The following is a 24,987-nucleotide window of genomic DNA, read 5'->3' as shown; positions in this document are numbered from 1 at the left end:
CCCCCTGTGATGTCACCTATCTTCTACTCTATTTCTCCCCCTTATGTATCTCTTATACTACTCAGACTGTGCTCATTTGCTATGTGACTGTGAGATTCAGTATCCTAACCCTCATTTACATGAGATTGCCTACTAATGCTTAGTTACATGTCTTAGACTCAGCTTCCCCCCTTAGCAACCACTACACGGTGGCCATGTCATTTGTGGTCTGCTGGTCCCTGCATTGTCATTCCATGTATTGCATGAAACCCACATTTGTGGGTTTATAACCTTCTTTTTTATGGTTTTATACAGCGCAGCCCGTTTGCTCGGGGCTGCGCTGGGTTTAAACATCGGCGATTGCCGAAAAAAAAATATATATTTTTATTATTTTTACATCGGGTTACCTTGCCAATGGCCACATATTTGGCCATTGGCATGCTGCCTGAGACATATGCACCCTTTATTTGGAGCTGACATGGCTCCGTTGTGGAATTTGCAGAAACATACTCAGTTGTCAACTGAGTACATTTCTGCAGCTAAAACGTCTCTTACACGGACTGGTTTCTGCTTTGTGGATCGCTAATATACCTCATTTGCATACCTTTCGGCTGCAAGTGAGGTATTTAGCATGTCCACGCCCAGTCTGTGTAAGAGATGTTTTAGCTGGTTTCTTACACGGAGTTTAGGGCTGTTCCTGGATTGCTAGGCTTGCATGGAGTGTTGCACATCTCTTACACTCCGTGCAAGCCTTCGTGAATCCTGCCCCATGTTTTCATATTTGGAAGGAGCTGTTTACCCATTCTATATGTGATATCTGTGCTTTCACAATCTCCAGGTATGATGATAGGGCCTTTTGTCAGTGAGAGGGGGGTATGTATGTATGAGCCTGTCTGACAGGATGTTGGCAATATCAGTCATTTACAGTTTGCACTGACTCAGGACATATATGAGTGTACATTGCTATTTATGACATAGCGGAAGGAAGCGTCATAGTTCTCTATGGACTCCTTCACAGATTATTTTGCCAGAACATGGATTGGATAATGTTTGGAGTGCACATTGTTTACTCATGATACTGATTGCAGGTTTATCGATCTTCTTTGCTTTTTCACTTTCTGTGAACAACTTAAGTACTTGTGGTACATAGTTTGATTATGACAGGGTTCCAATATATTATATGTGCCTGTTTTCATATAACTGTGTGCACAAGGCAGGATTGGTGAATAGTGACAGGTTGCTGGGTTAAAACATATGCAACTGCCAGATATGTGTGGCCCACTGCTGTACTCAGACATGGCTTAAGTGTGTGAACATGCCCAGTATGACCTTTCAGTATGTTGTTGCCTGACATTTGCTTTGTTTATTTAAGTGTGTGAGCATGCCCAGTATGGACATATATACTATATGTGTGTGAAAAGTCAAGCAGGTTTCTACTTCAGGGCTCACCTTTGTGTTGTACATTGACAAGAAGCATACTGTGCCTGCAGGGCTTCCATGGGTCACTTTTCATAGACTTATCAACATTTCTACATACGGGGGGGACAGCTATTATTTGTACATTTCTACCCAGGGGCACAACTGATTGTTTCTGTGGGTGTACATAGGATGAGGGGTTCACCTGACACTTACACACATTTGCTAGGCCTGCACTGCTATGTCAGGTACTCCATTTCAGTCTGTACTGTTGCCTATCGTACTGGCTTGAGGCATACTACTGTACTACAGATCTTAGCTTCCAATTTCACGCATATTAGTTTGTGACTTCATAGCCTACCCAACCCACATCACACTGCCTGGCCTGCTGTTATATGTCTGCATAGGCCTGGGGGGCAGTTCAGAGGGCATGATACAGCATTTGTTTATGTTAGCATTAGTCTACAATTGTCCTGCTGTGTCTGTGCCAGTGAAATGTTATCATGGCTTAGTGGTTCAGTACTGTGACTATAGTGCACAGTATCCTGAGTTCGAGCCCTGTCACTGCTTTTTATTTTCCTGCTGGGCAGACCTGACTGGTTAAGGAACAGTAAAGCAGGTGTGAGCGTGTTTACCCAACTTTGTTCGACTTTGCCTGACTTTGCACAACACTGCCCAACATTGCCCAACGTTGCCTGACGTTGCACTAGTTTGTGCGGTGCGCAGCTCCACTCAATTGTGCTTAAATATGCTAAATAGTGGTAAAATGTGCTTAGCACTGCTTTATATTGCTTAAAATAGGGCAATCATGCCTCAGGTGGTGCTGCAGGGCTGCCTATGTCGGATACACATAGTACCCTCCCTATACATGTTTGAAAACAGGTAGTGTCAAGTTAGGCATTTTATTTTATTGTATGTGTGAGTCAGAGAGAGGTGTCATTTTCAGGGTTCCTACTGAGTCAGTGTATGTGCTATGCATTGCCTCTTTGCCAAGGCCAAGGCATACTGGGCATGCCTCCTTCTGCCTACTGGGGCAGGCTCAGGTTGTTCCTCCTCCGAGTCATGCTGTGCCTGTGCAGGCCTTGGCAATGGTGGGGGGCTGTTTGGCCCTGCTCCATGCTGTTCCTACTGCAGCTCTTTTCACAGGATCATATTGTGTAGCATGGCAAATATCATGACAATTTGGGTACATGTAGTTGGTGAGTACTGCAAGGCTCCACCAGATGTGTCCAGGCACCGGAACCGTGACTTGAGCATCCCAAACACACTCTCAATAATGTTTCTTGTTTGTGCATGTGCCTCATTATGGAGTTCTTGTTTGGGTGTGTGTGCATTTCTGATGGGTGTCGTCACCCATGGCTCCAGTGCGTATCCAACATCCCCCACTAGGTGACCGTCAGGGATGTCCCCATTGGCAAATCTCTGGTACAGCTGTGTCAGATACCAGATTTGAGAATTGTGATAGCTTCCAGGGCAGTCAGCATACACATTCATTATTATGCCCTGGGCATCGCACACGACCTGGCAGTTGATGGAGGGGAAGCTCTTGATGTAGACCCTACCCCACTCCCTGGGTGTTGCTTTGATGTGTATGTGCATGCAGTCTATTGTACCCACTACCTCAGGGTATTCTGCTATTTGGTGGAAAAGACGCATATTGCTGGCCAATGCCTCACTGGAATTGGGGAAATATACGCGCTCACTGATATGTGCTGACACGGCATCCAGGAACTGGTGCAGTACCCTGGATGCTGATGCCTGTGAAACCCCCATCATATCACCAGTTGTTCTCTGTAGCTAGTATTCATAGGCCAACACATATCTTGGTATCAACTGGGATGGGTTCCCCTCTGTTGGTTCTGTGTGTGAGGTGTGGCTGGCACAGTTCAACAATTTGCTGCAGGAGGTCTCTGTCCACTCTATAGTGCTCCACTATCTCCAGCTCATGTAGCTCCTGGTAGGTTACCCTGGGTCTGTACACTCTTCTCCATCTCCTCACTGTGGGTTGCTCAGCAGCATTCACAACATCACCACCCTCAGCACCTTGCACATGTTGGTTTATGATAGCAATAGCAGCCCCTAACATTTTGTCTGACTTAAGCTTTTTAAGTTTTCACTCTTTGTATACTGCAGTGTTGCAGAGTTCTTGGGAAAAAACAGGGTAGACTGCTGTTTGCAGAGTTTATAGTGCTGGGCTGGGCAAGTCTACTGCCTGTGTAATTGGCTGATTCTGATATATTTCACCTGGCAGCTCTGCTAGTTCTCCTTGGTTAACTTCCTACTACTTCTTTTCCTTCCTTTTTCCCTTTCTGTTTCCACAAGGGGCAGTGCCACGCAAACAAGCACACACACACGCACACGCTGTGTGCCCGTTTGCAAGAAATTTCAGATATATCCATGGCGTACACCTTTGGCTTCTTGTTTTCAAATAGGACAACTGTAGACACGCCTCTTGCAATCCTGAGCAACTCAGGGCAAACACAAGCCACTGTGCTCCAATCAGCTTACAGTCTTTCAGACATATTCCCTCATGATGTCACCTATCTTCTACTCTACTACTCCCCTACTCCTGCACTTACACTCTAGGGACATGGTTGACATGCCGGGGAAAATTGGGATTTGCTATCCTTATCCTCATTTACAAAGGATTGCCTACTAATGCTTGGTTACATCTCTCACACTGAGCTCCCCCCCCACCATTAGCAACCACTACTCAGTGGCCATGTTGTTTTCAGCCTGCCATTCACCTGCATGGCAGAACAAGCTTTTTAGTGAAAATGACCATTTGTGGCTATTTTTCACTTTTTTTCATTTTATTTAAAGCGCAGGATGTTTGCGCGCTGCTGTGCTACGCTTAAACATCGGCGATCAGGGAAAACAAAACTGGATTTTAAGGATTTACAACATTTGCAAATGCCAATGGCCTTATATTTGGCCAGTGGCATGCTTCCTCAACTAGATGCATCCTTTATTTGGAGCTGTCATAGCTCCGTTTAGCTATTTGCAGAACGGTACTCCGTTACCAATGGAGTACATTTCTACAAATAAGACTACTCTTCCACGGACAGGTTAGTGTTTCCTGGATCGCACATTTACCTCATTTGCATAGCTTTCAGCAGAAAATGAGGTAATTTGCATGCCATAACACTGTCCGTGCAAGAGTAGCTTTAGAAGCTCTCATGCACGCCCCTGACGGCTATTGCTGGATCGCTCGGCAGACATATTGCCTGTCTGATGTCTTACACTACTCTTAGACTCCGTGCAAGCCTTCGTGAATCTGGCCCATTGTTAAACATAACTGCATTATTCATAAGTACAATTTCCAACACGGACCATAATATTTTAATTTTGATAGCTGAATAGCCACTGTATATACATAGACATTCTACTGCTTGAATACCATAATCATTTGGTATAACTGTAAATAACTATTTGATATCCATCATGACTATAATAGCATCTTTTTAAAATAATTTATAAACCATGTATTCATGCTTACCAAAAAAAAAAAGTGGTATCTTTTATGTAACTGGGACTATGTTTCAAAGGTGGTTTAAACTGTTGATCCAAATATTTAGAAATGGCTGTAGTGTCTTTGTGGTTCTATGCCACTGGGCTCACTTCAGTTTTTAGATGTGGTTTGGTTTTGTATCTACCATAATGATAACAGCTACAATATTATTAGGTGCAGATGCAAGGTTCCACTTAAGTATTCTTTTTTACTAGAATTTTTGTTTTCTGTTCTATAAGGTACCATAATTAACTGTGACAATCCAAACAACTGTGTGGTGGGATGTGAACATCAGTTTTATGGGAGCTTCCAACAAATCTCACCTCATCATGTCTAACATGTTTTTGAATTGCAAATGGGCACATTATGCTGGATGGACCTTACTAGCACAAGCTGTATATTCAGAATATTGTCCAGTTTTCTAATTTTGTTTCCATTGTAATACTTTACATCACACATTGCTTTTGCAACCATCTTACCTAACACCTGGACACATTGTCTGCCTGTACATTAGCACCTATGCAAGTTGTGTATATCTACTTAGTAATTTGTTTTAAAGTCTTTGCTGCTGTTCTTTGATGTAGCATAGGTGCACTTAATATTTTGGTACTTTTCTTTTGCAGTTTGTATTTCATTGTAATAATTTAAGACTGATGTCACTGTCTCCTGTTGTTTGTACTGCACCTTTATAATATTTTTTCATGTAATCTATTCTTTCCTTGTAATTGTCCTTGCCCTACTAACACTGGTTGTAGCTGAAAAGGGACTTTAGGCCAGTTCACTTATCAAGTTCACAAAGCTTAAACAAACAAATAGATAAATAAGGTGGGCTTTCTCCTACCAGTCCCCGATATGGGTCTTTTTAGTTTCCGTTTCAGTTTTAATCTTAGACTTTCAGTTTCTTGAGTGATCACATTCTACTTTTATACAGAACAACATAATTTGTTTGTAGAAGCTGCATCAAACAATAGCATGGATTATCTTACAAAGCAACAAACCAAGCAAACCAAATTAGCAAAACAATTTGTTGTTCTGCTAGCATGGATTATCTTACCTGGATACAGTTGCCTAGTGTTCTTGTGTAGTCAGGGTCAGTAGCCTTACAGACATACAACTTGTTGACTTTTTCCATGTTTTTAATCCATTTGTTAGCCTGACCTTGTGGGTCAACCATGAGTGGCCATCGTCTGGCAGAGGTCACAATGATGGCATTCTCCACAGAAAAGCTAAAGAAAAGTTGAAGTCATGAGTATGTATTCTCTGTAATACTATCTTCTTTCTGGTAGTTTATAAAAATCAAATAAATAAATAAATAGTGGGAATAATGTAGCTTACATGTCTCTAGGGAGCCCATGGAGCTGCCATTCCATGATCTTCACTGGATCTCCTAAGGTGGTCAACAAGGAGAAGTTCCTGGATACAGGAATTTGTTTGTCTTTGCACATATTAAACCATTCTTTGAGGACTTCCTGCATGTCAGAGAACATACCATAGTTATAAGTTAAACCAGGAGCACTCTTTTATTGACGTTATGTTTCAAACTGGTAGTTTTTTCAATCTTTTATTATTTTTGCTTTGTTGGCTAGTTAACAAATAAATATATATCTTTGCATATGAATATTAATCATAGAGGACCCTGTGAATATGCTACTTAAACTAGTGTTCATAAATGTTCTCTAGCTGTTTTACAGATATTCTTGTCATATATGTTTTGGCTGTGATTACCTCATATCTGAAAGATGCTTTTAGCAGGCAACTTCTATTGTAGAAAATTCACACCAAGTTAATATAATCTTCAGCTAAACCAGATCTAGATAATGAATACTAGCCAGTATCACTTCTCTGCATTTCCATACCAATATAAATGAAACTAGCACAACCTTTTGTAAAGTACTTTGTGCTCTGATCTGTTCTACTCTTCCTACTACATCCCTAATGCATGCATTATAAGATCTTTCATAATCTGTTTGGCAATTCACTTTGGTCAACTATAAGGCTACAGCTCATCAAGAGGTTATAATCACATGGCTACTGCTATCTGACCTTCATACTTAAATACCTACCTGTCAGAGAACGTCTTTTGAAACTTATCCTAAATGCCTATACTCTATAAATCCATGAATAGTTATTTAAAGTGTATTGTCACAATTTCCATAGCAATTGTAAATAGCAAATCCTTAGTGATAGGAGTAATTTCTTTGGACATTTGCTCCTTTGAGGCTATTTTATACAAATATTTCACCTCATGGGGTAATTACATATATGTCATGGTGCCTCAAGGGAAGGGGGCTTAAAAAAATGTATTTATTTATTTATTTTATATATTTAACATTTGCTTGTCAGACTGGCTCAGGAACCCATTTTCAGTGGAGGCCCAGAGAGAAAAGCTCCAAAAGTACAAGAAAGTTTGACATTATACATGAACAAGGAAGTTTGATATTATACAAGAAGAAGGTACTGGCAAGTATTACATCATACAATAAAATACAATGGACATGTTAAACAAGTACAAAGAAGTAGATATAAATAATAATAACAATGTTTTCTACTAGCTAGAGTAATAGAATACGATTACACTTTTGTTTTGTATATATCAGGTAGGATTGTGTTAAAGTGTGAGTATGAGGCAGAGGACTAGTAAGTTAGAAACAAACGTATATTTTAGAAAACGTGTACAGCAGGACAGGAGTAATAATGGATGTAGAATTACATAGTGTTTCTTAGAAAGTATGGTCCAGGTATTTCTAGATGAGAGAAAAAATTGATAGGGATTAGAAAGTAGATGGAGTTCACCTGTTAGGGAAAGAGCAGGGGCAGGTCTGGTTGTATGGGAAATGTTTTAGGGTGTGTTTAAAGTTGTTAAAGCACTCAATGGTAGTAATGTCTGTTGGCAGAGAGTTCCAGAGTTTGACGATAGCATGGGAATATAGGCACTGTCCAACTCTTTTATTTGGAATATAGATGGCTAGGAGTTGCTTGTTCTCAGATTAGAGGGCTCTGGTAGGGATATAGAGTTTTAGAACAGGTTTAAGGGCTGGAAACTATCACGTGTAAGCATAGATGTTGTGTGAGTTCAAGCCAATTTAGTTCTTTCAGAGCTAGGCAGTGGTGGGAATGATAGGAATGGCCAGTGGCAATTTTGTGGTAGCAGGACTGGACTTTTTTTAAGAGAAGAGTGTAAATTGGTGTATGGGGGGCTGCATGTAAGAGAGAGGGAAGCAGGTAGGTGGTGGTGAGGGTTTTTCTGGTGGACGTATCCATGAAAGTTTTATGTCTATAGAGTGTTCCTGGTTTGATGTGTGTTTTTTTATGCTATTGCAGATATGGGGTTCAAAAGTTAGTTTATTGTCTATGGTAACACCTATTAGCTTAGCTGTAGAGACTGTTTCAGTCTTTGTGTTATCCTGAGAGAAAATGTTGAAGTCATATGACACTGTTTTTTATGGAAAAAGTAAAACTTTTGTTTTTTTTAGGATTTAGGAGTAACCAGGCTTATTTCAGCCATGTCCCTATTGAGGTGAATGTGGTTTGAGTGAGTTGTTGGAGGTATTGTATGTTATTAGAGGAGGATATTATGGTAGTGTCATCTGCATATTGGATAATAGATCCAAAAGGTAATGAGGTGTGAAAGTCATTGGTAAAAATGTTAAAGAGTAAGGGTCCGAGTATGGACCCTTGTGGTACTCCAGTTGTATTACTTTGATATTGGGATAGTGTATTTTGCTATTTAACAAATTGCTGGTGGTTGGATAGGTAGCTTAAAAACCATTGCAGGTTTGATGGAGTACAACCTATGGAGAAGTTTGTTGTGGGACACTGTGTCAAATGCCTTTGATAAATTTAGCAATAAGACAAACGTGATATTACCAGAGTCAATAGCCATGGTCACAGTGTCCATGAAGGAGATTAGGGCAGTAGTGGTACTGTGTGATGGGCGGAATCTATGTTGGGTAGGAGAAATTAGTTTATATTGGATGATATGGTGGAGTAGTCACCTATATATGCATTTTTTCATGAGTTTGGAAAGAGGAAAGAGGATGGAGATTGGTCGATAATTCGAGTCTCCCCCTTTATGTAAAGGGGTGATGATAGAATTTTTCCAGAGAATAGGGACTTTAGCCTCTGTAATGGAGTGATTTATAAGGATGCTGACGGGGTATACTATAGCTTCTGCAGAAGATTTTAAGTATTCGGGAGAGGCCATCAGAGGAGAGGAAGCATGGTTTTAGTTTTTGAAGTAGCTTTAGTATGTCAGAGATAGGGACAGGATTAAGTGAAAAGGAGATGGGAGATGTTGTACTAGTTTGCTGAGGAGATGATGGGTTATTTTGGTTTGTACAGTAGTTGTGAGTTGAGGAGGAAGGGGATCAGAGTTCGGGTTTGAGGCCATTGTGGCAGTAGAATTTAGTAATAGTTTACTGATGCTATCTATAAAGTGAGAGTTGAATAAGTTGGAAATCTCTAATGGAGTTTTGTCAGGATGTGGTAATGGAGTCTGTTTAGAGCCATGGGTAAGGAGGTTAGAGATATTTTTATTTTTGTGGTGTGATAGTTGGGTGGAGAAGTGAGTTTTTATCTAAATTCACTAACTTTTTGCTTTATTTCTTAATTGCTTACATATGATTATGTTGCTATCTGATTTGTTATTATGCCAAACCTTCCATGCTTTATCTCTGTTTTTTAAAAGTTGTTTGGTATTTTTAGTTTGCCAAGGGGCATGGTTAATTTTTATTCTTTTGGTGCGGTTGGAGGTTAAGCTGTTGAGAGTATTTAGAAATTCATTGCTGTAATATTTAAGGGCATCTTGTATTAGCAGTGTTTTAACTGACTTCTAGTTACCGTGTTTTAGGATTTAATTAAACTTTTGTTGGTCAAAGTTCCTGGTCTTTCTGGTAGTTCTGTATGTGTGATTTCTTGCGATTTGCAGTGAGGACCTATATATGAATACTGGCAGGTGGTTATTAAGGGTATTAGGTAGAGTGCAAGGATTAGTGTATTTGTCTGGATTAGACAATTATGCAGTCAAGGGTTGCACCTAGGGTATTACTGTTCAGCATATGGGTGGCATTGGTGACAAGCTGGGTATAACCATAGAGGTTTATGCTATGAGTAGGGGAATCAATCACTAGATCTTGCCAGCTGATGTTGGCATCTCCCATAATTATTGTTTAATTATTGATGTTATCTAATATCCAGGAGAGGATATCTTCTATAGTTTGGATTCATAGGTTCATAGGTAGGTACTAGGCTATTGGCCGTAGGGCCTATATAACCCTAGCCAAAATGGTACCCTGGCTTTAGCCACCCAAGAAAATTATTTTCCTGTGCCCCTGTCAAGCAGAGCCACAGAAGTGATCCCCGAGGTGAATTTCCTATCTCCCATCCAGTCATCAAGATTTTTCTTGAAGAGTGCTAATGAGGAGCTCTGCTTGACATAGATAGGTAGTTTGTTCCAGAGTATGGGAAGTCTCTAGAATAGGAATCTATCCCTCCAGCATGTTCTGTTTATTGTGATAACAAGGTTTAGGTCCCTAGAGCATGTAGCTTAGAGGGATTGGGATTTCTTTAAGTGGAGCATGTCCATCAGCTCTGGGTTTGACATAGCTTTGTATGTTAGGCAGAGATCGCCTCTGAGTAGGCGATATGCGATGGAGTAAAGCTGGAGTTTTTTCAGACAGTCTACGTAGTGCATCTGTTTGAGGCTGGTAATCCTCTTTGTGAGGTATTTTGTCTGGGGGTATATGTAGTTCAACAAAGCATATTTGTTTTGTTTTGTGAATTTGTAAGGCTCCAATTACAATTTCGGCATTGTTAAAAGTTGGTGTTTCTTTGGAGAAAGGTGAGGTTGTGATTGAGTTAGGATACATGAAGGCTATGCTGCCACCTTTTTTGTTGGTTATTTCTTTTTAAGTATATTATAGCCTGAAGGTGTTATTTCAGTATCCTGGATATGGGGCTTTAGCCAGCTTTTGGTAATTACTAGAATTTTAGGGGTGTTTTGGCTTAACTAAGCATGAAATTCTGTGGTTTTGTTACAGATATTATGTGTATAGAGAGTTGCTAAGATAATATTCTTAGGATTTATGCCATTAATAGAGGAAACTGTAATTGAGAGCCCTGGGTTGGGGCGGATGTCCTCAACAAAAAAAAATTGTTTTGAAAAGACACATTTGCTATTTTGTAAGTGTGATTCAGGTTGCATATGTTTGGGAATATTCTCTTTGTTTTTTCTTTCTAATAAATCCAGGAGATTCCATAATATATATCATATTAAGGAGAAATTACTGCACTAACTATTTGAATTAAAACTGCTTGGATTTGTGTTCTAGAGTATTTGCAGTCAAAAAAACGAAAGAGACAAGTCCCTGAAGCTACATTTAGTGTGTGTTTTATTAAGCATACTAGCCCATATTTTATGTTTACACAACATATGCAGCAAAATTTCTCTCAGAATGTTATGGTTTCTAAGAAACTATCAATAATATTGCCTGACTAAAAGTAAACTTTGAATGTACATGAGGGAGAGGCTTGGAATTATTACTGAACAGTGCTATAACTTTTTGAAAAATCTCAAAGCGTCTTTCAAGAAGTTAGAGATATGCAATAAATTTTATAAACTGGGTACTGAAATGCTTTATATAAGGTGACATATATAAAGTACATATAAATTAATATGGCATGATTTTTTTTCCTATAAGAAGAAGATTTTTGCTGATCATGCAAGGAAGCAATTACAGACTTATTTATGCAAATAAATCATTTAAAAGCAATACAATTCTATTATTTTTGCAAAATAAGTTCATTTACTTATGAAAACAAGGTGCAAGATATGGCTAAGTGTTTAGAATAAATATTATGAACTTATGATGGACCTTACTGACAAAGATATAGGAAATCTCCAAATGCTCAACCCCACCCAGTTTGGCTTTGTCAAGGGGAGATCAGGCTTGTTAAACTTGGTGGACTTCTTTGAGACCATCACCAAAGCCCTACACGAGGGCAAATCTGTGCATCTGGCCTAACTATATTTAGCCAAGGCCTTTGACACAATCCCCCAGTCAGGCATCATTGATAAACTCACAGAACCAGGTATCATATCAACTCATATATTGTCAGGTGGGTTGCAAACTGGCTCACTGATAGAACTCATATGGTCAAAATAGGGGACTCCACCTCCTCTAGCAGACCCTTAACCAGTGGTGTTCCACAGGGATCAGTTCTGGGATCCCCACTGTTTGGAATCTACTTCTCTGAAGTACAGGCTAAAACTAAAGGACTGTGACTGACAAAGTTCGCTGATGACTGCAAACTAGGAGCAATCATTGAAACCCCTAGCAATATCAACATTCTGCAAGAAGGTCTTACGCAGAATAACTGGTGGAAAAGTCATGGTCTTAATCTTAATGTAAAAAAATGCATTATCATCCCCTTCAGCAAGGGTGATATTCCTGCAAACTACCACATCAATAGCAATACCCTAAGCACACAGTCATTGGTAAGAGATCTGGGCACACAGGTTGACAGCAATCTTAACTTCGATCATCATGTCTCGACAGTGATAAGAAGAGCATTTTATATTGCTCATCTCATAAGTAAGGGCATTGCCTCCAGACAGAAAGAGGTTATAACCTCCCTGTACTCTTTCCTCATCAGGCCAATAACAGAGTACAATGCTGCCTTTGGTATGCTCCTTTCCAAACACCTGCAGCAATTGGAGAGACCACAAAGGTTTCTTATGAAAAACATTTGGGGTCTTCACGATCTATCTTGTACGTACAGACTGAAATCATTGTCACTTTACTCTGTGTCATACAGACTGCCCAGAGGTGACCTGTATCTTGCATATAGAGCAATCTCTGACACAGATTTGATGGACATGTGGCAGATTTGCAGGTCAAATGGCACACAGGTCACTCGCTCAAAGAACCTTAACCTGGTATGTGACATCAACTGAACTTGCTGGCGAGACAGATTTGTCTCACAGAGGTTCCTCACCTTTGGAACAAGCTTCATATTCATGTTAAACAAAGCCACTTGCTTGCCCTATTTAAGCACAGATTAGATTACTGGATGGGTAACTGGAAATTCACCCTGGGGGTTCCACCTGTGTCCCTGTTGGACAGGGGCAATACGTGTTGATTTTAGTGTCTGATTGAACCAGATTGGCTAGGCTTGTAAGGACCCTGGGGCCATTAGCCTAGTAACCTCGTATGATCCTATGATCTCCTTTACTTTTACTTTTACCTCTTGAATGGAATATGGCTAGATCTGCATCACAGATACATGTTTTGTGCAAAAACATATTTTTGATGTGCTGATCTAGCCAGATTCTGTGCAGCTAGTGAAAATTAACATGCACTGGATCACACTTCCTTGCACTTTCTAGAAACTCTAAGTGTTTCTATGTACCCCTATGACATATTGTATGAAGGCTCTTGCAGGAAATGGTGGCTTGAATACATTTTTTACAATAACTGTGAGGTGATTATTGGTTTCAAAAATAACAACAACACTATGGAAAATAACATAGGAATGTTTAATAATGTTTATTAAAAGAGCACCCAATGTCTTGGCCACTAGCCTTCTTTGTTCAGTATTATTTTCTGCTTTTTTGTTGGTATTTTTAATGTTTAACATAGAGCACAGTTATTTGTTTTAAAAGGACATGATTTATATAGTTAGACGATATGAGTCTGTACACCAAATTTCTGTACATTAGCTTTCGCACAGAGACAATTTATCTAAGCCAACACCAGCAATTTTACATGATAATAATAATAATAATAATAATAATAATAATAATAATAATAATAATAATAATAATAATGTTGTTGTTTGTCTTTTCGGCTTTTCCCGGTTAGGGGTTGCCACAGCGGAACTCCAGTCCGCTAATGATTGGCAGTCGAGTTTTATGGTGCCGAGTTGCCAGCCCGATGCCCAGCCTTCAGTGAAGGCAAGCCCATTCACGCATGTCTTTTGGAGGCCACTCAACCACGGGGAGGACATGCAGACTCCACACAGAAGGCACTCCAGCCGAGAATCGAACAGAAGAACCTCTTGCTGTGAGGCAACAACGCTTTCGCTGTACAACTGCAGCTTAAAATAATAATAATAATAATAATAATAATAATAATAATAATAATAATAATAATACACTCATTCATAGGTATATAAGGAAATATGGGAATCAAAATGACTTAAAAATTATAACATTGGTACAGTGGGAATGGTAGATACAGGAATGATTTAAAGTTGAGGTTCGTACACAAACATTTAAGCAATTACTGGCAGAAAACATTTGGAAAATATGAATTTGGCATTATAAACAAATATGATACAAACACAGGAGCAAGGAATCAGTACAAAGTACAGAGACAGTGATGGTATAAGAATCTCTTACTGCCTGACCCATGACATGAAAATAATTGTATCAAATAACATGGATAATGTAAAAGGATACAATTGATAGAATTAACATATAATTTCATATAAGATTTATTTGAAATTGAAAATGAAGAGTATACTAACAACTATTTAATTTTGACTGGATTAATTATTTTGTGAAATGGTTGCTTTTCTGCATATAAAAGTAGAACTTTACATTCTGGTTTATAAGTGTTAGACTATTTGTTTTTCTTCCATCAAGTAAACCAAAGTTTAGGATAGTGGAATTGTTATTATTTTTCTTTTTTGTTGTTTGACAAAAATGTTAAAGGGTGTTTCAAACAGCCGCACCCAATAATAAAAACATATCAATGACAATTGGCATTTCTGGACAGTTTTCTACTGAAATTCTGTAAAAGACTGTTATAAATTCACACATCATTATGGATGTATCTGTTCCTGGTTTCTACTAATAAAGCTTAGCAGACTGGTAAAGTGGTATTTACAATATTAAAGACATGTTTGTGTTAGCTGGATAAAAAAGTATTATCAAATTTTATAAAAAGAACATATAAGCTAGGATTCGTAGACATATAGCAGATAGTACTGTACTAATTAATGCAAATAGTGGTCATGTGCATAGTGTGGACAAATGCATATCTAATTAGCTATAGGCCACCTGTTATAGTCAACTTCAAATATTAGTGCCACACACTTGTTTATGAATACCAGAAATGGAGTGACCTCTGATGTGGAAATGATTAAGGCAAAGTGTTTTGCACATAATCAATTAACTGATTATTAATAACAATTGACATGTGACTTCAGCAGTTTAAAAGTATATATGATTTCATTTTTATTTGTGTGTTTATTTGCATAGGCACACAGAGAAGCATCACAGACACCGAATATATACTTTAAAACATCTGGTAATAATACTATTACTAATCAGTTTTCTTTTGAATGTCACATTACACTGTAGAGATAACTGAATGCAGTACATATTTCAATATGTACTGAAAGTAGTTGACTAACAACTATAGATATTAAAATAGTTGGGTTGAGATGTGTTCTTCAGTAACTGATGTCTTAGAGGAGAGGCAGAAGAGTGGAGCTTACACTCTTTGAACAAGCGCCCCCTTCAAATCTCAAAAAAATCTTTGAGACGTTTAGAGAAAAACACGCACACACATATACACACACACACACACACACACACACACACACACACACACACACACACACACACACACACACACACACACACACACACACACACAGATTTTATGTATTGATTCTTTCTTGTAGTAAAATGTGATCCAGAATGGGGAAGAAATAAACACCCTCAACCAATTTCTTATATATGAGTAACAATTAACCTAAGGTAATGGGTGACACTGCCTTATATTCAATTAGTGAAAGCAAAAGGTTCCCTATTACATGATTGAAGCTTTACTTAATCGAATAAGTAAAGCTCGAACTTATAATATCGAAACCGTAAATTGTCAAACAGCCGATTTAACTCAGGGAAACAGTTCCCTTGGCTATTCTGTGGAGTATGCCCATTTCTCCAATGTGGAGCAATCTCAGAGTTGGTATATTTAAGTAGGGAGGGTGAGGGGCACAGCCCCCCACATCAGGGGGTGTGGGGGTGAAGCCCCCCACTTGATTTCGGATGTAAAGTTTTTTTTTTATTTGGCCAAGGGAAGTATTTCCCTTGGTTGAATCAGCTGTTCGACCATTTTAGCTGTCGATATTACAAGATCTAGCTTTAGTTATTCAATTAACCAAAGCTTCGATGATGTAATATAGACACAAGAAAAACACTTATGTACTAGGTTTGTGAACTTTGTGGAAGAGGTGCAATATATTGAAGAAAATTTGCACTATAAGGAGTATAAAGAGCAGCAATTATCAATTTGAGTTTGAAAATATGTGGAAAGGATCAGAAAGGAAAATTAAACATGGAGTGGAAGGATATTACGCATGGTTAAGTAAGGATAAGCAAGGAATGCTCACCTATAGGTATATTTACACATAGTGTTTTATTTTTAATATGATGACTATAGTTAAATATTGGTATGTGCTATTATCAGATGAAAGTTTGAAAACAGTTTGTCAAATCTCCATAGGTTTGCATTTAAAAGACAGAGTAGTATTGCTGATAGCATAGTACATATTAACTTCCTACATGATCAAGAAAACCAAAGTGGCCCTGGTGGAGGATGTGAGGCATGCAAATTCATGTTAGAAGGGTACATTTGTGATTTGAATGAACAGCTGATTATAACAAGTCAGTTACTTATCTGTACCTCTAAAGAGATAATTTATGTATTGTTTTACAGTTGTACTATGGTATGTATTGGGGAAAGTATATGGTTAAAAGAAGCATACTTGAATATGTGGTGGATAAAATAAATTTTATATAATTAGGGCACTGACTAGGCACGTTATGGAAGAGAAATATGAAGTGAGACATTTAAAAATTTATGATTATTTTAAAGCATCCACCAAATTTGTGGAAAAGTATTAAACAATGGCTACATAATAAACATACCTATTTTATATTGAGATGTTTATCATATAACCCTCATGGATAAAATGTGGAAACTAATTTGAAATATTTTATTTAAACTGATCTGTCTCTTTCAGATATAATTTGTAAAAGGGTGGTTTGTTACACTTATAAGAATTGTGGGACTGTTTCTTTTGTTTACTGTCCCCTTGGATGGCCAATAGGTTGAAACACTAAATATATTAATAAAGTTTTGGACTTTAGAGACAAAGATACATTTACAGATTGAAAATGTGTTCAATTCTCTAAACCAGAATTATTTATTTAAAGTATTTGTTAGTTTAATATTTCACATATCATTTGTATTTCATGCAAAAACATTATACAGTAGTACTTATTCTTGTGTAAAATGGGAACTTTTTCTAATAAGGATTGAAAATAAAGTAGGAAACCAAACAAGGCTGTCCATTGTCACCATGATTTTTTGGTAATTTTATTCAATGAATCATTGGCAGATTTAATTATGGATGAGATAGATATACAGGACAGTCAGATGAATAATATCATTAACATCTGAAATGCTTTAATTTGCTGATATGTTATTGAAATCAGAGTTTAGTATTTCAGTCATGCAGGTGATGTACTGAAAACATTTAAAATTATATGAAGTCTCACATTTAATACCAATGAAACAAAATTAATTTTGATGAAAATGTACTCAAATACAACAGTAGCCAATAAGTATCAATACAAACGGAATTACAAACAAATGAAGTATTTAGGGACACTACTTCAACAACTGTGGATATCATAAAAATAATGATAACATCATAAGAGCCTGATAAAATATAATTATTTTTATTTAAGATTGTTTAACTTTAATTGAAATGGCAATGCTACTTAAATGTATATACAATACACATCACTTCTCTCATGCCTTAGAAGGAACAAGTTAAAGACATTAATGCATTTTTAATTCATATTCTAACATGCATATAATTGCATTATCTCATCATGTTAATGTCTAGGATGGTGGGCTTACTGGATTCCTAGACACTGAATTGTATGGTTTGGCTTTGTATTTTAAAATTATAATGCAATGGTTAGATAATACAAACTTAGCATTTAAAATAAATGGTGAGTCACTAATTGTTAATGATTGTAAGATGCTCTTGGTTTTGAATAGTTAATTTTCCTCTTCTGTTTCTAATCCACCAAGTTTAATTACATAAATATTCCATTAAAATGATGCATTTAATTTATAAATAACTAACATAAAAAAATGTTATTCTGTGTATTTCCCATCTCTTTCATGCCACGTCTCCTTCGAGTTATTGAAGGTGCTAATGAATCAAAAATGATGATCTGGAAAGGGAAGACTTTATTATCTACAGATAAGATTATAAATCAATATTATCACAAGATGAAACTGCAAACATTCTAAAACTCCATTCTGTATCTAGTAACTTATTCCTTAATCTTACTTTCCAATGCCAGACTTCTCTTCTTAACACATTTTATAAAACAACTATCTATCTTACATTTAAGTATGGAAAGCTACATTTTACTTACTTATCTCCTCTATATACCTCTTAATCAAATCCTCCCAATCACTCCTTGGTATAATTCAACTTTCTCTTTTGGACATCAATATATTTAATGGCTACAGCATTTCTTTTACAAACTTTCTTTTCACTTCTCTGGCAAATAAAAAAACATATTAATGTGTGCTCTAGTAGGATATAGGATAGGCTTCTTTGTTAGAGGCAATGTAGATAATAGCCCAATTTGCACAATATGTCTTTTGTTAATATGTGTAATTGCAAGCTATTTTCTCAGAGTTTTATGTACTTTATGTTCTATTATGGTAACTAGTTATTATTGTAATCTTTTTTAGAGCTTTTCACACTGGGCCTCTGCTGAAAATTGGCTCCTGGCCCAGACAGACACTCACAGTAAACAAATGTAAAATAAATAAACAAATAAATAAATAAATAAACAAATAAATAAATAATATTATTTGGAATCAGAAGATTGAATAATTCAAAAACTTAAAATATAATGAGCGAGGAATAAATGAATGAACTGTTGTAACCTATTACAGTATATAAAGTTGTTGACAGGAGTTTTAGAGCCATTTTGTAAGATATATGAAAGATAATCTTATTTTATATGACTGCTTTTCCATGATCATATTGGAAATTTTCAGAATAAACAAGATAGATGAACTTCATTGCTCTAGATCAAATATAATTTTAAAACCAACTAGCAAAACATCTTTTTATTTTGTGGGAATATATAGTGTATGACCATGAATTAGTTAATGAATTATAAGTAGACTTTAAGAGCTTTTTTCTCAGGAATTATTATCTGATAGATTTGTGATAAAACACTTGGCTTTATTTAATGCCTCCATTTCAGTACCTATAGCATATAGTAAGGTACCTCTTATGTGGTGTGTATTACTCATTACAAGAAAGGTAATAATAGGAAACTATAAAAGACCAATTCTACCTAGTCTTTTGTCATGAGCTGATCAGTATAATTAATATTGTTCATAAGGAACAGTCTATTTTGATTTAAGAACAAAGGGAGAATCTATTCATTTACAAGTACTGGATAAAATTAGTCTTATTGTTAGAAAAAATGAAAGAGAATAATCCATGAAGAGAACTGATTATGTGTATATGATTTGTTAGGATAGTAACTAGTATATTCTATAGAGAAATAGATGGGAACAATTTTTATTTTCTTTTTATCTAGAGGTGATTATTAGCATTTGACACATGCTGCATATATTTCAAATATATATATTTTTCCTTTGGTTACTTAGGTGGATAAAGTTATTGTAGATTTTTCCAGGGATAATTATAACCTAAGATTTTTTTACTAGTTCAGTTATGATGTGTATAGACTCCAGTATTTATAATATAATTATATATTATGAAAATTTGAAAAGATTTTAAAAAATAAGCATATCTAAACAATCCTATCTTGGTTTATGAGTTACCGAGGAGTTGACTGGAAAGAGAAGTTTTATTTAAATTTATATTTTATTTGTTATCACTGTTGTTCACTGTTTGTAGGTAGGAAGGGACTGCTTGTTAACAATACTTACTTTGATTCATATTTTGTTGTTTTACCTTTAATTTCACTGTTGGTTGTTAGAAAGGCATATGTTTTAGACAGGCAAGCACTAGCCACCCCAAGGGGCCTAGACAGATATAAATCTACACAGGCTGCAGAGGAAAATCCTGAGCATATATAAATAATCCTATATTGGTTTGTGATTTATTTAGCTTTACTGATAAAAAGAAGTGCGACTATGAATTATAGTGAATCACTATTGTCTGGCTTGTAGAACTTATATGGTCAGAACAACTTTACTGTACTTTATTATTTAGTTGTATATTGCTGATGTGATTTTGTCATATACAATGATTTAAGTTCTCTTTGAATTCTGTGCATACTGATTTTGATTATTCTTTTCTTTTGTGATATTTTATTCATTTGAAGCTGAATATGGATTCCTTAAATGAGTATGCAATTAATGATTTGCTAATGCACAAATATCTTGTAATAAATGCTATGCATATTTAAAGGTAACAGCTGATAACACTGGTGATCTGTGTTCCTCGTGTCAAAAGTTGGATGATTTGCTTACCATTGTTAGAAGCAAATCTATAATTAATGATGATGATTGTACTTGTGCAATTGGCATGGCTGGGAGAACTATTGTTTCATATATTAATGACTGGACTGATGAACTAAATCATTTTAGGCATAGAACAAATTGAACACATTTAGGAAATGATGCATCTATTTTTTGCAAAGATCATTCATCCCCTATGAAACAAAATGATGCCCTTGACAACTTTTGAATCCTGGATGCAAGTATTCACCAATCTGAGGATCAAGTTTGTTTAGAAGGAAACAAAGAAAGAAAGGAAGAAGTACAAAACAAATAAGGAAGAAAAAGAAACCGACTAATGACTATAAAAGAAAGAGAATACATAATAAAAAGTACACTGCTTTGTTATGTAACACACAGGTTACAGGGAATGATGATATTTTTATATCAGAAAACCTTCACCCTACAGAAAAAGGCATCATTTTTCCAACAGAGAAGGTAGAAAAAAGAAGCAAGGGGCAGGTGAAAAGGAAGAAATCAAAACTGAACATGGAAGGATTGAAGAACATTACTGTATGAAAAAAGAAGAGACAGACAGATATTGACCACATGACTCAAGCTGTGGATTTACAATACCAGATGGATGAGAATTTAATATGCAATGAAAACAGCGGGGATTGATAAAACTAATAGAGATGAATATCTATCCTTTGTAACAATTGATAGAGCATATATTACTGTATTAGAAGCTGAAGATTCTTCAGAGCTGGCCAGCAAAGATATTCTTGTAATTGAAAATTTCAGTTATTAGATAAACTAATACTTATATTTGTAGAGATGATAATGAGCATCGAGTAATGTTATGCTTGCCAGGAGCAAAAACAGAAGATGTGAAACAAGCCTTGGAGCACCTTAATGTAAGGAAGTATGGATCTGTTTTTATTCATGTTGGTACAAATGATGTCACCCACAAGGATTATCTGACTGTTAGTAGGGAACTGACAGCCCTCCTAGATGGTATAGCTTGCACTGGTGTTAGGACATATTTTCACAAATCATTTATAGAAAGGATAGTCAGGTCACTGTGAAAGAAAATATTTTTTTTGGTAAATAACTACATGGAAAAAAATGTCCTGTTTTAAAAAATGGAAATGTGTAGAGCGTCCAAGCCTGGTTTTGGGCACATGTGTTCAGACAGGATGGTGTACATTTCTGAAGATCAGGGAAGAAAAATTTTGCAGTATGTGACAAACTCTAGGCAGGATTTTTGCCAGGTCGAAAATTTAACAATTCACAGACAGCACAATTTGATGCATGGTTATTAATGCTAGGAGTATTAATAATAGAGTTTTTTATTGGAAAATTCGCTACATTCCCACAAGATTGATGTTGTTATTGTTTGTGAAGCATGGTTAAAGAACAATGACTGGAAACCAGTTCTGTCAGTATAAATGTTTTTACTGTAACAGACATTCTAACAAAAATCAGGTGGAGGTGTTAAGATAGGGATTAAAGATAGGTATGAGACCTATGATTATTACATGTTCAGTGATAATAACAATACTATAGACTGTGTATCTGTGACAATAAAGACAACCCTGGAACATATAACATTTGTTGGCGTGTATAGACCACCAACGTAAAGTGCAGATGACCTAGAGGAATTCATACATTTTTTGCATGAAACACAGGAGGAAAGAATAATATTGGCTGGAGACTTAAATTTACCAGAAAAAGACTGTAATAATATTGATTTAACAACATTAGTAAGGAAATTATTCACAGAGTATATTCAGGAACAACAACTGCTTAAGATTGTAAAAAAAAAAAAAAACTACCGGGAATGGAACATACTAGACATTGTTTGTGTTCCCAAGGAAATTACTGTAACTTCAAGTCAAGTTTTACCACCATTGATGTGCAATGATCATGGGGTCATAAAGGTTAATTTGTTGCTAGATAATTCTGCCAAACTGAAATCTAAGCCAATGCACAGAAGGTTAATTTCAGATTATATGGAAGCAAAACAGTCACTATTTAAGGTATGGAGTAAGGTGTTCAGTGGAAAAACTGCAGCTGGAATGAGAAAGGTTTTGAAAGAGAAATTGTTTGAGTGCAAAAATCAAAAAACATGTTTAACATCAGGATCTAGGCATACATCAGGGGGCTATATTTCCATAAGAACAAGTTATCTGATTAAGGTGAGAGACAAAAAATAGAAGAAATGGAAGAGAGGTTAAACTACAAACTGAAAACTGAAGTAAACAAGCTGGACAAACAGATTAAGCATAGTGCGAGACAAGATCATGAAAAATTTGAAGAACATTTATATAAAGATATTTAGCATAATAGGAAACCTTTTTGTAGATATAGAAGATGTGGAAGGAGTAAAGACACACACATTGGTAAACTGTGTGCAGATTATAAAATTTATTCTCAAACACAACAGATTATAGATATATTTACAAAATCTTATGCAAAAGAGTTTGGCTCTACAAAAGGGGTGATAAGCTGTCCGAGTGAGATCCAGGTAATTCAAGATACTGGAATCAAATTAGATTATATTGACAAAGAACTGCACAAACTGGATCCAAACTAAGCACAAAGGGAGGAGACGGAATTAATAACAATGACCTGAGAACACTTCAGCAAGAACTTACAGTACCATTATATCTATTATTCCCTAGGTGGTTCGATATTAGAACACCGAACTTTCAAAATTTAGAGTGTTCTAATATCAAACCCTATGAATCGAAAATTTAAAACATTGAACATACAGAACAGCAATTTTTTTCCTAGGGAAAAAATTCACTGTTCCAAAACACATGCACACAACACAAGCACACTAAATAAACAGCAATCCACACACATACACCTAAACTCTTACACCTAACCTCACACTAAACTATACATACACCACTAACTATCCACTTACCTTAACACAAACCCTAACTCTAAGGTCCGTCACTATCACACAGTCACCTCACCCGTGCCCTAACCCTAACTCACCTACCCTGCCTTAACCCTCACGTCCACACAATCGCACACTTACCTGACCCATGCTCTAACCTTAACTCACCTAACCTGACCTAACCCTCACGTCCACACAATCGCACACTTACCTGAACCCGACCCCATAACTTTTCACCACAATGCTGAAAATACCGAAGCAACATAAACAGGCAACCAGATTCTTTCCCTAGGAAAAAATTTAGTTTTCTGTCTCTTTGATATTTTCAGCGTTCACTGAAAACGGGTCGATAGTAGAACACTCGAAATTTTGAATGTTTGGTGTTCTAATATAGACTCCCCTAGGTCATGTAAATATGGGGAGATTCCTCAAGATTGGAGACGTGCTTAATAAATCTGTCTTTAAGGGAAAAGGGGCGTAGGACAAACCCAGAATCATATAGACCCTTAAGTCTAATTTCATGTTGTGGAAAATTAATGGAGAAGGTAATATTGGATAAGTTATTGTCAGAACTGGATAGGTTGGGACTCTAAACCATACATCAGCATGCATATGTTGAAAATAGATCTATTACCACCTGAAACATGATCTATAACAATATAATAACAGCTATGAATGAAAAGTTGTGCTGTGATGTAATTTATATAGATTTAACTTCAGCATTTGATATGGTCATACACAAAACACTGATCAATAAATTAGTACAACTAGGTATTGATGTATTCTTGATAAGATGGATAGCTGCACTGCTTAGAAAAAGACATGGCAAGTATCATACAGCAACTGGACAGGTGAAATCCTTGGTTACAGTCAGGGTGTCCCACAGGGCTCTGTCCTAGGCTCTTACTTGTTTAGGTTGTATCTTTCAGACCTAACTTTTTCATCTGATGTGTTCTACAGTCTATATGTAGATGAGCTGAAATTGGGTCAACTGATTACATATGTTACTGATAATAATAACTTGACTAAATTGAACATTTGGGCACAGAAGAATAATATGATGATAAATACATAAAAAAATAAGCATATGAGATTTGGGAGACATAAAATGAAAGGTGAATACTTAATACAGCACACAGTGACTGAAACTGTAGACTCATTTAAGGACCTGGGTATATGGGTAGATTCAGCTCTCAGTTTTTCTAATCATGTCAACCAATTGGTTAATGATAGTTATAGAACTATAGGTTGAATAAAAAGATTTATAAAGTCTAGGAAATCAAACATAATGAAGTCATTGTTTGTTAGTTACATTAGACCCAAACTTGAGTTTGGAATAACAATATGGAAATCCTATAAGAAAACATGCATGAGTAAACTGGTAAGAGTATAACGGAAATATACAAAGGGCATCCGTGGATGTGAAAATTTAAGTTATTATGAAAGACTAAAATATTTGAACATGTACAGTGTCTCATAGATATCTATAAGGAGATCTTATTCAGGTATATAGAGCATTTAGTGACAACTACATCTGGCAATGTTTGGGGTTATCAAAAAGTACTAGGGAATCATCAGAGAACCTATGTAGAAGATTCTATAGGAAAGAGAAGACTACCAAATTACATTAAAGGAAGTAC

At 36.5% G+C, this 24,987-nt stretch overlaps 1 protein-coding gene across 1 annotated transcript in view; it reads right to left on the bottom strand.

Moving 5' to 3' along the window:
- Positions 1–24,987, bottom strand: part of LOC122815364 (dynein axonemal heavy chain 3-like) — a 4,921,723-nt gene that overhangs the window by 1,310,696 nt on the left and 3,586,040 nt on the right. The window contains exons 56-57 of the mRNA XM_044087818.1: positions 6,242–6,375; positions 5,961–6,132 (exon numbers count right to left, since the gene is read on the bottom strand). Of these exons, the coding sequence (XP_043943753.1) occupies positions 5,961–6,132; positions 6,242–6,375 (306 nt within the window). The remainder of the gene's footprint in view (positions 1–5,960; positions 6,133–6,241; positions 6,376–24,987) is intronic.

Source organism: Protopterus annectens, chromosome 11.part0 (genome assembly GCF_019279795.1).
Source record: "Protopterus annectens isolate FY-2018-M chromosome 11.part0, PAN1.0, whole genome shotgun sequence".
Classification (NCBI taxonomy): Eukaryota; Metazoa; Chordata; order Ceratodontiformes; family Protopteridae; genus Protopterus; species Protopterus annectens.
This window is presented reverse-complemented; position numbering and strand designations above follow the sequence as displayed.